Here is a 17,734-nt window from a genome sequence, read left to right on the forward strand (position 1 = left end):
TTAGAACAATATCAATTGCAATTCTTTGGTACACTTGAAACGTAGTATTAATTAAAATTGGTTGGAAGTGATATATTTGATGTACAAGATTTTACGTTTTGATAATTTTATTGTATAAGTATTATGTAAAGTTGCATATACTTGTAAGTATTATATGTATACAAGCTATTTTATTCAATCTAGAATTTAACTTTAGTAATTTAATCTTATAATTTTAGCAATTGTAATGGAGCATAGAAATAAAAATTTTAAAACTAAAAATAAAATTTATCTTATAATGCAGAAAGTAATTTTTAAAAGAAAAAATAAATCAAACAGACCCGTTATTTAATATAATAGCTCTATTTGACTCCGATTAAAGAGACCCCTTATTTAAATAAACGAGTCTTTTTTCCTTTTGATCACTACAAAAAAAAATGAGAATAGGCAACACACAGAATTGCAACAATTTTACAAATGTTGCCTTTTATTACAAAAGGCAACAAAACATGTTTGTTACCTTGATCCTAAACAATGTATAATGCACTACTATGCAACGGTTCAAAAAGTGTTGCTTTAGTTTATGTAAGACAACAATATGTAAAATGTAGCCCATTTTTTTTACATAAGGCATCATTTATTTCCAATGTTGTCCAAAAATATAACAACAATAAAATTGTTTCCTATGCAACAATTTTAAAAACATTGTTTCAAGGTATAAAAGACAATAATTGTTTCATGTGTTTCCATTGCCTTATGTAACTGATTAGAGTCTTATAGGGAAAGTGCAAATGATGTGAATAAGGTATGATATCAAAGAGTCAAGTTTATTGAGAGTATTTGACATCATAATCTCACACGGCAACTTGAACTAGCATAGTGAAGTAGAATCAGTCCAGACTATAGAGATATTTGTAGCTTTCAGAAATGAATTAACACTTTGACCAACAAAAAATAGAACTAATAGTATTACACAAAATTGCAATATATAAGTAATTTATTATCTTATTCATAGGCATACCGACTAAAATGACAGTAATTAGTACATCAATTACTTAAGAGCATGACTATCTTTTTTAAACAAAAAAAAAGCTAAGAGATCACAAAGAAGACTAATTCTAGCATTCTACATTGCTAACAGCTTAAAACTTGCACTTTTTCTTCGTAGTACCCTTCTTTTTAGACATCTTACAACTTCTTCCACTTTCCTGTCAAGAACAAAATCAAGCAATGGCCATCTTCCCTAAAGTGCAAATAGTATGACTGACAATGTTGTGGTGTTTCATTCAATTTCACTGAATTCTAGCAGGAAATAAAGGGAGAATTTTCATGGTACTAAGATATATGACAGCAAAGCTTAAAATATTTAGTAACATGAGCAAAGTGACATATCAGAACAATTTGGTTATACATACCCTTCTATAATGTCTGTAGGCAATTTGACCTATCATGCCTTGTCCATTTTTAGTGGTATACACCTGAAAAAGATTCACATAGCAGAATAAAGAGGTGAGCGCATTGACATTAATCACAATCAGAATAATTGGAGATAATGTTATAAATTTTTCTTTTTTGGTAAATAGTAAATTTTATTACCAAAAGGAGCTGCAAAGCAGCAAAAAGAGAATACAAATAGCCCTCAGGCCTAAGCTTCAAAACACCAAAAGCCCCTAAGGGCACACAAACTCCAGCCAAAGCCCAAGGCCTAAAGGCCACCTTCTAGGAAGGGTTCCTAAGAACCTTGAACCAAACACGACCCTTTTGAACTCAATGGAAACAAGCTACCCTCTAGGAGGATTATCCGAAGCCAAACGAACATGACAAAAAGCAAGCTACCAACAAGGACTACAAAGAAAACAGGCAGCAACAAAGCAACAAAAAAACAACTACAACGATTACAAACTTTGAGAAGTCAAGAAAAACAACAAAAAAAAAATAAACCAAAACCAGCAACTGTACAGCAGTAGCAGAAACCAGCACAACACCAAGCTGACTCTACAACACCCAGCCTAGCAGAACAACAGCAACAACCATCGCACAACACCAGACAGCAACAAACAATCAGGAGATAGCTAACATGCTTTGCCAAACCTGGGCTTCAGAAATCAGCACAGACAGAACAACAGCAGAAAACAGACAACAAACTGCAACAGACTGGCAAGACAGAACAGGAATAAGAACTTAAGCTTCAGGGGTCTACATAACCAAAACAACAGCAGCAAAAGCCAGACACCAGAACAGGAGCAGACAGGAAAAAACAGAAGCCTGCACCAGTTGACAGAGCAGACAACAAACCAACAGTACACAGCACTAGCATGTATAAGCAACAGGCAACATGCACACCAATGATCATCTTGCTTGATAATTTCCAAGGGGGATTACCACGACATTCCTGAAAATAGCTTGGTTCCTTCAAACCAAATACTCTAGAAACTTATCAATCTCACTTACAAATAACAACAATAAAAGAAATAATAATTCCCCTAATCAAACGATGTAGCATCAAGCTGAAAACAATCACACCCAAAACATCATCACAATCTTATCTGTCAAATCCAATTTCAGAATTATTAGAACTAAAATTTTAGACTGATCTCGTAAGTTGTAACTGTACGTAATAAGTGTAATGAGCAAGAAATATAGCGAAATCAATAGAGAAACTCACATCTCTTTCCCCCAATTGCCTACAAAACAAAGCCAACCTCAGTCCTTATCCTCTCTCTTCATCTATTTAAGTCGTAAACTCGTAATATAATTTATGGTTCTGCTAAACATAGTCTTGGTCATAAAAGAGTATTGTGAGCTTTATAACAGGGCTAACAGTGCAAGTCTGTAAGGTTTTTCCATAATTATTCTGGCGGCTTGCTACTGCCTGCTAGTTGCTGGCTACTGCTAACGGCTAGCGACTGCCTGCTAGAGCAAAGATGAAGGCGATGGTGAAACTCCCCATTATAGAAGCACGAGCCCCGAACATCAGAACTGTTGTGACAGTATCTGACTGATGGTTTACAAGAGGAAGTAGGAATATCGCACTAGCAACAAACATAATCGCCATTGAGTACTTCCGACCAATCCGATCAATTAAGATGACAACGATAAAGAGTCCAGGGAGTTCTTCATAAATTACAAATATATCAGTTCAGTATGAAACAAAAATGTATGAAGAAAAAAAAATCAAAAGTAGAAAAACATACCAGCAAAACTAGTGATGAACACATCTCTGTAATCAATATCAGGCTTAGTATTCTCTTTCTTATGAACAATATGAGAATCACAAGTATTATCCTTGGTGATCACCTGAGTTGTGAGCAACACGATACCATAGTACGCGAATGCATTACCAAAGAAAACGACCCAAAGGAGCAAAGTGGTGGGAGCTAGCTTCCTCGAAAGAAGTACTTTACAAGATCGAATGACAGACATATCAATATCCTCATACTTAGAAGCTACTGCATCACCTTCTTCTCCTGAAACCACTTTTGTAGGATTATTCATCTCTTCTTGCTCCATATTAGTTACAAGTGCACTGGGAGGCAATTCTTTGCCATTTATTTTGGCCATTTTCTACGAATGATGGTAGAACAGATAATCCTAACTGCCATCTCCATCCCAATTTTGGCATTATAATCTGCCAAAAATCAGCACCATATTTAGTGATTGATACAAGTATTTGTTATAATTGCAAGATATTAGCTAAGGCTTGGATTATTCCATGTGATTTATTAGAATAATTGAAGATATAAAAGTTGGGTGAGAATTAGCATTGTAAATGATATTGCCTATGATTGGAATTATACAAGAAACTGAAAAAAGAAATAAAGTGAATAACTAAACATTAATTACACTGATCTATGCGTGATTTGTCCTAATTTCCCAAATTTACACTCCGTACTCAAATGTGATCTATGCGTGATTTTGTCCTGGTTTCCAAAATTTACACTCGCATACTCAAATGTGATTTATGCTTGATTTTGCTGGTTTACCAAAATCTCTTCTACCATTTTAGAAAATGTATTTAACCTTATATGCAGCTATTACCTATGTCATATGGAAGCGACTAAAATTGTGATATCATAGAGAGTAAGAAACATTGATCATAGGGGAAACTAACATACCCACGCCAAAGCAACCTCAATAATAAAACCAATGGTCCAAAAGGCTTGGAAAAGGACCATCCAAGTACCCCTGCTTGGTGTAGGTACAAACTCTAGAAACCAAGTGAGTAAAACTAGAATAGCACCTAATCCCATGCCCACCAAACATCGAGCTACGAGTGTAGGGTTTCGTAGTGACCCGACACTACGCGGAAGGAAACCCCCCAAGACCCGCCCCTTAATTAAAGAAATTAACAAGCATAATAAACTTAATCAAACAAGACTAAGAACAAGAATTATACCTTTGTTGCGTGCTTCGCTCCCGAAGAGCTCTTACTTCAAAATCCCGAAACTACGAGATCTCCGACGGATCGTACCCTCGACCCGACCCGAGCGTCCCAAGTCTTGAAGGTTAGTCAAGACCCGAACAAAACAAAACTATGAGTTTTACGAATCAAAGGTTTACTCTAAGAGTTGCCTTTTTAATTCCACTCAAGGTTGTGTATTTCCCAATACCATGCCTTTGGTATTTATAGGGAAATGCACCCTTGAACTTCATTCCCCAACCAATGTGGGATAATGAATAATTTGATAATTAATTTATTTCTAAAATAAATTAATAATTAAATTCAATCACAATGCAACAAGTGTCAAGGGGAGAGAGAAGGTTAGGTGAGGACCATGAAGAGGTAGGGGGGGACCATTGCGTTGCTCCCCAAGGCTTTGCCCAAGCCTTGGTCCCCACCCCTCATAAAACCGCCTTAAGCATAGGCTGCTGGGCTGCTTCCAGCTAGCACGCCAGCTAGTAGTGCCAGCTAGCCCAACCAGCCAGCACTAGCCCACCCACCAGCCTTCGCATCCCAGCCAGGCAATGCATGCTTGGTGTTGGGCGATGCTTAGCGCTGGTGCGTGCCAGTGCTAAGCGCTGGTGCGTGCTGGCGCTGGTGCTGACCCTCGCCTCTCTCGCACATGCTCGCATAGCCAGCATGCGTGCTACTAGCGAGCCACGCATGCTGGCCCCTTGCCTCGCCAGCCATACGCACCACCCTCGCACATGCACTCGCTTCCCTCGCTGCACCTCTCGCACACGCACATGCACTAGCATCTCACGCACACCCACGCATCCCCTAGCACACTAGGTGCGTAGCGATGCTGGGCTGCTGTGCGTGGCCTAGCAATGTGCTGGCGCCCAGGCCCTCGCACATGTATGGTGTGCTGCTTGGTGCTTCCATGCGAAGGCTAGCACGCAAGCCTGCACGCATGCTGCGCCAATGCTAGGCAAGCACCCATGCTAGTACTTGGTGCTAGCGATGGTGCTGCCATGCTAGGCACACACGCACGCCAGCACCTAGTGCCAGCGATGGTGCGTCTGGTGCTTGCGACAGGCTGCCAAGTGCTCCTGGTGCGCCTAGTGCTTGCGATAGGTCAGCGATGGTGAGCCTAGGCTGCGATGGTACGCCTAACACACCTAGTATGCTTAGGCTTACGCCTAGCCTTGCTAGGTGCATGCTAGCTCGAATTAGCCTAGCATCCACATGGTTAGACCATTGTGGTGTTACGGCTACACTCGTACTTGTCGCTTGTGATTTTGCGACGCTCGGCCTTGACGCCCTAGGCTCGATATCCGACATCTGTATTCGTAAAACTCTGTCAACTCATTAAATCCTTTTGGATTAATTCGTCGTCTCGGATCGGTGATTCGATTGGGTTCGACCCGAAGGGTTCAGTTAAGATTAAGCTGTAATATCAATTGTACCTCGATATTATTGATTAGACGTGGCCTCCACCTAGGCATTCCGATCACTTGATCTTACTGAAGAATTAACTCTGTAATAATTCTAAACCCTCTATCGGAAGAATATACTTGTTGGAAGGACACCATTCCTTTCAATCTCCCACTTGTTCTTCTGGACAAGTGTGCATACAGTGTATAGCCCATTTCCTATGTCTCTTAATGTTTCTTCGTGAACTATAAGGTAAGATTCATCGTCATCCTTATTACGTTCAGAAGTGTTTCTCGATCTCCGAGTTCGACTGTCAATAAGCAGATGATTTCTAAAATCCATCTGAGCACGGCCATGCATTTTCACAGTCTCGCTCTTCGAGCGGCCTTGTAAACAGCAAAACATTTTCCCTATTGTTAATAGGGGGAAAATCCCGGTCTTGCATTGTAAGTTCCTCTTACTAAGAGGACTTAGTCTCCCGAGTGTTCCCGTTATGATCCCCAATTACGGCAGACGTTAGGAAACATCAAAGAGTCTAATACTCAAACAAGAAAACTTCACAATACTCATGGTCGGAGGAAACAGGTTCCGATAGTCATAATGAGAAATGTACTTATGACAATTTTTAAATTTCTTAAAGTACTCTCATAGGTCTTATCCAGTACGGTTCCAAACTGTACCTGTGCCAATGATTTATGACTGTCACGTCCTCGCAGCACAAGAAACGGTGCTGTAAATCATACTACATACTAATCTGAGGCGGTCATCAATTGTCAATCCGTTAGATGACCTCGATTAGGGATAATTTTCGATTTTAAATATTCAATGTTCACTTAACATGTGTTTCTTTATCTAAGACATGGTCTTGATACCCTGTTTTGAATATTTCCGTAAATCGAATGGACTCATTATTTAATTCTAAACCACAATTAAATAGTAATGGAGTGAATGATAATTTTGCACAAAGATTAATTACTCCATTAATGAATGGTTTCAATACAGTGTCTTACATTAAATCAACCAGTTTAATTAAACCACATGTACAGGGAATTTCAAAGACAATCTCCAACATGCTTGATTCCCATCGCCTCAATGTGTTTGTTGTGTTTCACCTGAGGCAGCAGTTTAGTCAAAGGATCGGCCACATTATCATCTGTGCCAATCTTACAAATTCTGATTTCACCTTCGGATTTCCATTCCCTTATCATGTGAAATCGCCTTTGCACGTGTTTGACCTTCTGGTGTTCTCTTGGCTCCCTGGCCTGAGCGATAGCTCCATTGTTATCACAATAAAGGTCTATCGGTCCCTTCATTGAGGGTACAACACCAAGTTCACTGATGAACTTGCGAATCCAAACAGCTTCTTTGGCAGCTTCTGAAGCGGCCAAGTACTCGGCTTTAGTTGTAGAGTCTGTAGTGGTGCTCTGCTTGGCATTCTTCCAGCTAAACGCTCCTCCATTTAGGCAAATATGTACCCTGACTGTGACTTGAAGTCGTCTCTATCAGTCTGGAAGCTAGCGTCGGTGTAACCTTCAACAACTAGTTCTTTGTGGCCTCCATACACCAGGAATTTATCCTTGTTCCTTTTCAGGTTCTTTAGGATATTCTTAGCCGCAGTCCAATGCGCCTCTCCTGGGTTCGATTGGTATCGGCTCGTTGCACTCAGGGCATACGATACATCTGTCCTTGTACATATCAAAGCATACATGATCGATCCGATCAGCAAAGCATATGGGATCTGATTCATTCTTTCTCGCTCAACAGGTGTCTGTGGACACTGTTTCTTGCTGAGAGTTATGCCATGGGACATGGGTAAATGCCCTCTTTTGGCATTCTCCATGTTGAATCGAGCCAGTACCTTATCAATGTAAGTACTCTGGCTTAATCCAATCATCCTTTTAGATCTATCTCTGTAGATCTTGATGCCCAATATGTACTGTGCCTCTCCGAAGTCCTTCATTGAAAAGCAATTTCCCAACCAGCCCTTTACGGACTTTAGTAATTTTGTTCTGTTTCCAATGAGAAGTATGTCATCAACATACAGGACTAGGAATGCAATATCACTCCCATTGACCTTCTTGCATACACAAGATTCATCTGGATTCTTGATAAAACCAAAATTGCTAATGGCTTTATCAAATCACATATTCCAACTTCTGCTGGCTTGTTTCAGTCCATAAATGGACTTCTTCAGCTTGCAAACCTTTCTAGCATTGCTTGGATCGAAAAAACCTTCTGGTTGTGTCATATACACAGTTTCTTCCAAAATTCCATTTAGGAAGGTGGTTTTGACATCCATCTGCCATATTTCATAATCGTAATATGCAGCAATCGCTAGGATGATCCGGACGGATTTTAGCATTGCAACTGGTGAAAAAGTTTCATCATAGTCAAGCCCGTGGATTTGTCTATAGCCTTTTGTCACCAGTCTAGCTTTGTATATTGATACATTTCCATCCTTGTCTGTCTTCACTTTGAAGATCCATTTGCAACCAATGGGTGTATAACCCTCGGGCAAATTTACCAAGTCCCAGACTTGATTTTCAGACATGGAGTCCATCTCGGATCTCATGGCCTCTTGCCATTTTGCAGAGTCGGGGCTCGTCATAGCTTGTTTGTATGTCGCTGGCTCATCACCATCCATGACTAGGATGTCCTAATCTTCGGTTAATACGATACTGAGGTATCTGTCTGGTTGAGATCTTTGCCGTTGCGACCTACGAAGGGTAATCGGTTGAGCATTTTCATTGTTAGTTTGATTCTGACCAATCTTCTTAGATGCTTCTAAAGCATCTAGATTGTCAGTTTTATTAGGTTGACATTGTTGCTCGTCCTCTCGAACTTCGTCGAGTTTGATTTTCCTCCCACTTGTCATTTTGGAAAGGTGATCCTTCTTTAAAAAGACACCATCACGAGCAACAAAAACTTTGTTCTCGGACTTATTGTAGAAGTAATACCCTTTGGTTTCTTTTGGATATCCCACAAAGAAACACTTATCCGATTTGGGGTGAAGTTTGTCCGAAATTAATCGCTTGACATATGCTTCGCATCCCCAAATCTTGAGAAAAGACAACCTAGGAGGTTCCTTAGTCCATAATTCATATGGAGTCTTTTCAATAGCTTTTGACGAAGCTCTATTCAGTGTTAGTGTTGCAGTTTGTAGCGCATGTCCCCAGAAAGAGATAGGGAGTTCACTAAGACCCATCATTGATCGAACCATGTCTAACAAGGTTCGATTCCTCCGTTTGGACACTCCGTTCCATTGAGGAGTTCCGGGAGGTGTCAACTCTGAAAGAATACCATTTTCTTTCAAGTGATAGTTGAATTCATGGCTCAAATATTCGCCACCTTGATCCGATCGAAGTGCTTTCATTTTCTTGCCAAGTTGATTTTCAACTTCTTTCTGAAATTCTTTGAATTTCTCAAAGGATTCAGATTTATTCGACATTAAGTAGATATAACCATATCTACTAAAATCGTCGGTGAAAGTGATGAAATATCGATAACCTTGTCTTGCGGGTGTACTCATTGGTCCACATACATCCGTGTGTATTAGACCTAATAAGTCAATTGCCCTTTCTCCCAACTTGGAGAATGGTTGTTTTATCATCTTGCCTAATAAGAATCCTTCACAATTTTCAAACGACTCTAAGTCGAATGAGTCAAGAACACCTTCTTGAAGAAGTTTCATGATGCGTTTGATGTTAATATGGCCAAGACGACAATGCCACAAGTAGGTTTGATTTGACTCGATGGTCTTAGCCCTTTTGGCAGTATTATCGATGTTATAAACCTGTTTGTCTAGTGAAAGCACATAAATACCATTTTCTGAATGTGCCTTACCATATAAAACATTATCAAAATAAATAAAACAACTATGGTTTTTGAGTCGAAATTCGAATCCTTTGGCATCCAACGCCGATATTGAAATAATGTTTTTTATCACTCTTGGAACATGATAGCAGTTTTCAAGTTCTAGAATAAGCCCTAAGGGCAAAGACAAACTGAGAGTTCCAACGGAGACGGCAGACATCCATGCTCCATTGCTGACCCGAAGCTCGACCTCTCCCTTCTCTAGCCTCCTATTTATCCTTAGTCCCTGAGCATTGGAACAAAGGTGTGAGCCACATCCGGTATCTAATACCCACGATGTTTTGCTAGCGAAGTTTAAGTCTATAACGAAAATACCTGATGAAGAAGCAACATTGTCGTTCTTCTTATCTTCCTTGAATTTGAGGCATTCCCGTTTCCAATGTCCCTTCTTCTTGCAGTAGAAACATTCGGAATCAGATTTAGAAGAGGCTGCCTTTTTGTCCTTGCTGCCCTTGGAAGATTTTGACTTAGGCGGGAACTTCTTCTTTTTCCCTTTAAAGCTCTTCTTTTTGCCCTGACGTTTCAATGGCTTGCCCTTCCTCACCATGAGCATGTCATGCTTGCCCTCATCCTTGAGGGTTTGCTCGGCTTGCTTCAACATACCATGAAGCTCAGTGAGGGTTTTCTCCATACTATGCATATTATAGTTCATTTTGAACTGATCATAGCCTTTGTGAAGCGAGTGGAGAATGATGTCAATTGCCATCTCTATTGAATACCCAGCATCAAGCCTTTCCATGTTCTCAAATAATCCAATCATTTTGAGGACATGCGGGCTGACTGACTCTCCTTTCTTGAGCTTGCTCTCAAGGATCTGCCTGTGGGTTTCGAACCTTTCAATTTGGGCCTGCTCTTGAAACATATTCTGAAGCTCAGAAATGATCTCAAAAGCCGTCTCCTTTTCAAAGAAAGTCTTTTGAAGGTCCGGAGACATAGTGGCCAACATAATGCATTTGATATCCCGATTGGCACTTTTCCATCGATTAAGGGCAGCCTGAGTGACCTCCTCATTGGGAGCGTTGGGCATTTCCTCATCAAGGACATATTCCTTTTGTTCTTGCATTAATACAATGCGCAGATTTCTTTGCCAATCAAGAAAGTTTGGCCCGCTCAACTTCTCCTTGTCGAGAATTGAGCGCAAAGAGAATTGGTTGTTGTTTGAGTTACTTGCAGACATGGTTCTACAATTGAAAGAATTTGAAGTGAAAAAACCATTCATAAATCAATAAGTTGAAATTTAAAACGTTCATGCATATTTTCAATCTTATTGAGCATTTTATCCACGCATTTATAAAATTGTCCCTTTTGGGCGAGAATAAAATGATTCCGAGATCCCAAAGATCAAGAAATGGTTAAGCATGCTTTGGCTTGTCTTAATCATTAAATATCTTAAGGTAAGAAATCTTATTGCTAATAGCTCCAAGCTACTCTCGGTTTGATAAAATGTCGCATCTAATGCATCCTTGACATTTTATCTCTTTTGCAACGACATCTAAGGACTCCTTACTAATATCGTTGAGCTTAACCAAGACAACTCGTATACCTCGTATACCTTACGTTCCTTGGGAAGTAGTGATGTCTCGCTTTGGCGTAGTCCATCACGTACGTGCATTAGTTCGGTAAGTGTTGTTCTTGGAACGAGAAATTTTAGCTTAATATTATTAAGGGACCTAGGGTTTCTATGTTGGTTGATTTAAGTGAAATTAACTAATCGTTGCAACATATAGAAATCCTAGACATGCATCTAGCAATCATATATAATAACAAAATATATATATATATATATATATATATATAAAGCATAAAATCATGCATTTGGCAACTAGCATGACCCCTTGAAATCTTCAATTTCCATGGGTCTTCATCTTGGCTCGTCTTCATCGAAACGCCGTCTTGAGACATCTTGGCCAAAATAAAATAAGCTAGCTAGAACGACTAAGATTAATCTAATAGTACAAAAATACTTAACGGTTAGCAGACCGTATTTAGATTTACAAAAATACATAACGGAACGCAGTCCGTATTTTCTATCCTAGTCAGGCCCCACTAGTTGCCATTTTCAAAGACCTGTTTTGAATAATAATCTTCCATTCACCCATTCACTATTTGTGAATGGCCCATGCAATTTTACGAAATACATAATTAAACACACAAAACTAGTAACTAACTTAGGTGGTTAATCTGATTAACGCGCCTAATTAAAACTAGTCAAAGTTGTTTAATCCATTATTTCTAAACGCAAAATGCTCACACAATTAATTAAGCTCCCACTAAATTCCGCATACATACTTAATTAATCTAATTAATTAAGTCGGCATAACCCAAAATTTGTCAAATTTTGCAAAACCGAAAATCGAGGTTCTAACCTCGTTAAAATAATTACTTAAAATTATTAAAACAACAAAATTTTCGCAAAATCGTATAGCTCAAAATCAAGCAAAAATCCCACGCAAGAGCTTGGTGGGTGCGCACCATGGCTGCTAGGCAGCCTATGCCTTATGCTGTGGTGCGTGGTGCTAGCATGCTGCGCCTAGCACAGCAAGCCACGCTGCTAGCACCAGCAGCCTCCCAGGCATGCTACGCATGCTGGGTAGCAAGTTGGCGCCTGCCAGCAAGTGGTGCGCTGGGCTAGTGCTTGCTGCCATGCTGCCCAGCAGCATCCCCTCGCAAGCCAGCCCCTTGCCACTGCTCCACGCACTCAGCCCCAAGCCTCCCCGCCACACAGCAGCGCACAGCATCATCATGGCACACCCTTGTGCGCACCATAGGCAGCCACAGTGGGCTGCTAGGCAGCCCGGCTAGCCTTGGTGGCGCTTGGGTGTTTTTACCTTGATTTGCGTGCCATTTCTCGAAATTTAATTCCGATTTGTGTGTGACAAAATTTAATTCTAAATTACATTTTAGAATTAATTTGAGGAAAAAATAAAATAAAATAAAATAAGACTTAAATAAACTTTTTTTTTTATTGGTGCACAAGCCTAAATTATCCAAAAAAATTTATTTTGAACAAAATTAGGTCTTTCTTTATGCTTGAAATAAAATGAGCTATGTCCATAATTAATCTATCCAATATGCAAATTAATAATGGATTTGACAAATGGGGATTGGAAAAATAAACTAATCATCTAATGAAAATTTTTCCAACTTTCATACTTATGTAAAATACCAAGATTACATCTTCCAATATCAAGATTAATCAAATTTTACTCACAAGTATTTGAACTTGATGGATTTTAATCAACCCGACACTACGCGGAAAGAAACCCCCCAATACCCGCCCCTTAATTAAAGAAATTAACAAGCATAATAAACTTAATCAAACAAGACTAAGAACAATAATTATACCTTTGTTGCGTGCTTCGCTCCCGAAGAGCTCTTACTTCAAAATCCCGAAACTACGAGATCTCCGACGGATCGTACCCTCGACCCGACCCGAGCGTCCCAAGTCTTGAAGGTTAGTCAAGACCCGGACAAAATAAAACTATGAGTTTTACGAATCAAAGGTTTACTCTAATTACAAGAGTTGCCTTTTTAATTCCACTCAAGGTTGTGTATTTCCCAATACCATGCCTTTGGTATTTATAGGGAAATGCACCCTTGAACTTCATTCCCCAACCAATGTGGGATAATGAATAATTTGATAATTAATTTACTTCTAAAATAAATTAATAATAATATTCAATCACAATGCAACAAGTGTCAAGGGGAGAGAGAAGGTTAGGTGAGGACCATGAAGAGGTGGGGGGGGGACCATTGCCTTTCTCCCCAAGGCTTTTCCCAAGCCTTGGTCCCCACCCCTCACAAAACCGCCTTAAGCATAGGCTGCTGGGCTGCTGCCAGCTAGCACGCCAGCTAGCAGTGCCAGCTAGCCCAGCCAGCCAGCACCAGCCCACCCACCAGCCTTCGCATCCCAGCCAGGCAGTGCATTCTTGGTGCTGGGCGATGCTTGGCGTTGGTGCGTGCCAGTGCTAGGCGTTGGTGCGTGCCAGTGCTAGGCGTTGGTGCATGTTGGCGCAGGTGCTGGCCCTCGCCTCTCTCGCACATGCTCGCATAGCCAGCATGCGTGCTGCTAGCGAGCCACACATGCTGGCCCCTTGCCTTGCCAGCCATACACACCACCCTCGCACATGCACTCACTTCCCTCGCTGCACCTCTCGCACACGCACATGCACTAGCATCTCACGCACACCCACGCATCCCCTAGCACGCTGGGTGCGTAGCGATGCTGGGTTGCTGTGTGTGGCCTAGTAATGTGCTGGCGCCCAGGCCCTCGCACATGCATGGTGCACTACTTGGTGCTGCCATGCGAAGGCTAGCACGCAAGCCAGCACGCATGCTGAGCCAATGTTAGGCAAGCACCCATGCTAGTACTTGGTGCTAGCGATGGTGCTGCCATGCTAGGCACGCACGCACGCCAGCACCTAGTGCCAGCGATGGTGCGCCTGGTGCTTGCAATAGGCTGCCAAGTGCTCCTGGTGCGCCTAGCGCTTGCGATATGTCAGCGATGGTGCGCCTAGGCTGCGATGGTGCGCCTAGCACACCTAGTGTGCTTAGGCTTACGCCTAGCCATGCTAGGTGCATGCTAGATGGAACTAGCCTAGCATCCACATGGATAGACCATTGTGGTGCTACGGCTACGCTCGTACTTGTCGCTTGTGATTTTGCGACGCTCGGCCTCGACGCCCGAGGCTCGATATCCGACGTATGTATTCGTAAAACTCTGTCGACTCATTAAATCCTTTTGGATTAATTCGTCGTCTCCGATCGGTGATTCTATTGGGTTCGACCCGAAGGGTTCAGTTAAGATTAAGCTGTAATATCAATTGTACCTCGATATTATTGATCGGAAGCGGCCTCCACCTAGGCATTCCGATCACTTGATCTTATTGAAGAATTAACTCTGTAATAATTCTGAACCCTCTATCGGAAGAATACACTTGTTGGAAGGACACCATTCCTTTCAACGAGGACCAGGACAGACCACAGAACAACCAAACAACAACACAAACTAGACAGCTAAAAGCAACAGCAAGACCTCTAAATAAACAAAAACCTTCCTGAAGACAACCTGCAATCCAGCAACAAAGAACCACAACAGTGAGAACAGCAGCTCCCAGCAGACCAGAGAACAAGAGAAGCCAGACCTGCAGCACACTAGCAGCTCCTAGCAGTACAGGAAAGCGAGAGAAACCAGACCTGCACCAGAACAGGACAAAAATAACAACAGCAAACAGCTGAGTAGGAAAGCAGCTACAAGCATAGCCAGCCAAACCAACAAAGAAACGAGGACCTGCACAGCTCAACAGAATCAACCTCACAGCAAGCACATCATAACAGAAACAGACCACTCCCAAGCAAACACAGCAGGCAGCAAAAATAGGAGAATAGGAACTAGTTAGGAATTCTCGCTCTAAGCTAAAATAGCCACTGCCTGCTGCCAGAGCTGGCAGATGGCTATAGCTTTCCAGGCTAGTGGCTACATGCTATTGCGTGTAGCTGGATAATAGAAAACTCTTAACATCTCCTCCAAACAGTCATAAGCTGATCTACTAGCATTACATGCAAAGTACAGAAGCTAGTTTAAGAGGTCATACCAACACCAAAAGCAGTTTCTGAAACCCCGTAACGATTGCAAGCCTGTGAGACATAAAAGGGGTGAAATCAATAACGTACAGTTCAGTCAAGAAAGCAAGAAGCTTTGAGCCAGGCAACCTAGGCTAAGATGAGATATAACTACTAGAACTTCATATTTATTTGATTTGGGCAATTGACTGATTCTAATCTGAAACAAACAAATTAAGCTTCATGAGTTTATCAAATAATCCCAAAACAAAACCAAAAAAAAAAAAATGAAACTTTTGATCATTAAAACAAATAATTTTGCAGTTAAACAAAACCAAAACTGTTTAAGCTAAAATCCCTAAGCTTTTATCACTTCAAAGTTACTAAAAACATAATACTAGAAAGGACCAATCATATTTCCTAAGCTTCATCTTCGCTTACTTGCATGAAATCCCATAGAGTATTGTCCTCGATTTTATCATCCGAATCATCAATTTCCGACTTTGCTTGCATTTCTAACATGTATTCTGGAATGTCAACATTAGTGGTAGGCAAGTCCTCTCTCAACCAACTAACATCATAGTCATCAGCAACAGTTGCCCCTGGGCGAACACCATCGCTAGCAGATTCATTCCAATAAGAAACTCCAATATCACCATTTGATTCTTCACTCATATCAAAGAAGTCTCCGGGGATAGTTTCCATAACATAATGCAAATGCTTTTCTTTGGAATCTTGCACATAAAAAACTTAGTTTACTTGATTAACCATCACAAAAGGGTCATTAGTATAGCATAACCTTTTAAAATTTGCTCATGTTAACCCAAACTCATCTTGCTCCACTTGAAATCAGTTACAGCGAAACAATACCACTTTGAAATATCGAAAATAATCTAACTCAATGATATCCTCCACTACTCCATAATATTTGACGTCCCCAACAACAAGATTTTGATCCTTGGAACTTGCAAAACTCGACATTGAAGATGTTACACTAACTCCACTACATTGAGTTTTCCTTTTTGACTCATGTGAAGTTGTATAAAATTTGTTACCATTTATTAGGTACCCTTTAAAACTTCTCACAGTATAGTCAGGACCTTGGGATAAAGCCTTGATTTCTTTGGAAACATTTTCTTCCCGTACATGGTCCTTGAACCATACTCTAATATCATGACTGTGTTCTTGTGCTCTCTCCCACCCATTCCCCGTCTACCTTAACTTCTTTGACGATTCACTAAATCTTGATGTTCACTACATACATATGACAAAGCAACTTAGTTGTATTAGTTAATTATAAATAATAAAAACTAAATGCAGTTAATATAAAATAATACCAATTTAAATTTACTTTATGACCTTATGTAATCACTTATTTCATCACAATTAAAGAGTACATAGCGATGAGCTTTGATCAAAGTGTCTTCATCTAAAGAAACCTTTTTGCCTTTATTTTTCTTTTTTACACTTAAAGGACGTCCAACATTAGGAAAAACTCTTCCATCTTCATTGGATGCAATACCATCATCATCATTTCTAGGTGCTCGATTCAACTTTGAACTAAATTCATCGTGAAGATACCGAGAACAAAAAATAAGGCATTCTTCTGCCAAGTAGGCCTCTACAATGGAACCTTTGGGTCGACTTCTATTTTTTACATATGACTTCAATTTACTTAAACACCGCTCTTTCGGATACATCCAACGACTTTGAGCAGGGCCCCCAAGCCTGACCTCCCCTACAAGACGGAGTGGAAGGTGGACCATTATGTCAAAGAAACTGGGGGGAATATCTTCACAAGTTGGCAAAGTATCTCTATGATTTCATATTCAAGATCGTCAAGATCTTTAGGCTTTAGAACTTTCCAACATAGACCCCTAAAAAAGGATCCTAGCCTAATCAAAGTCGATGCTACTTGCTTAGGCACGGTATTCTTTATAGCAACTTGGAGCAAATAATGAAGCATAAAGTGGGCATCATAGCTCTTGTAACCAGCAACTTTCCTCTCGTTGGATTGGACACATCTGGAGATGTTTGATGCACAATCATCAGGAAACTTAGCACCTTTTATCACACTGTAGAACAAGTTTTTTTCACTAGAAGATAAAGAAAAACAGGCTTTGGAGTATAACTCTTCCCTCTATTAATTGTTGTCTTTGGATGGAGTTCATTTCTTATACCCATATCTTGTAAATCAAAGCGGGCTGCCACATGGTCCTTAGTCTTTCCTGGGATATTAAGCAAAGTACCGAGCACACTGTCACAAATACTTTTCTCAATGTGCATAACATCAAGATTATGATGCAAGGTATTAGTTTGGAAGCTCAAAGAAAATTGATTTCTTCTTCCAAGGAAATTTCTTTTTGCCCTTCTTTTGAGTTTTCCCACACTTATTTTCAAACCCTTCTAAATCTTTTAATACCTCAGAACCTGAGAATCTAGCAGGAGGAGGAGGCCTTGTCTCTACATTACCATCAAAAGCTCTCTTATTACAACACCATG

At 40.5% G+C, this 17,734-nt stretch overlaps 1 protein-coding gene across 1 annotated transcript; it reads right to left on the reverse strand.

Moving 5' to 3' along the window:
- Positions 1-1,042: 1,042 nt before the first annotated feature.
- Positions 1,043-16,213, reverse strand: LOC110709214 (putative transporter svop-1). Its single transcript, XM_021887425.1, is given in 8 exon segments — positions 1,043-3,093; positions 3,174-3,544; positions 3,546-3,607; positions 4,095-4,249; positions 14,652-14,960; positions 15,265-15,307; positions 15,674-15,966; positions 16,090-16,213. Coding segments are annotated over 8 exon segments (1,572 nt in total). The 3' UTR covers positions 1,043-2,878.
- Between the last annotated feature and the right edge of the window lie 1,521 nt (positions 16,214-17,734).

The sequence above is a fragment of the Chenopodium quinoa genome, unplaced genomic scaffold (genome assembly GCF_001683475.1).
Source record: "Chenopodium quinoa cultivar QQ74 unplaced genomic scaffold, ASM168347v1, whole genome shotgun sequence".
In the NCBI taxonomy this organism is placed as follows: Eukaryota; Viridiplantae; Streptophyta; class Magnoliopsida; order Caryophyllales; family Amaranthaceae; genus Chenopodium; species Chenopodium quinoa.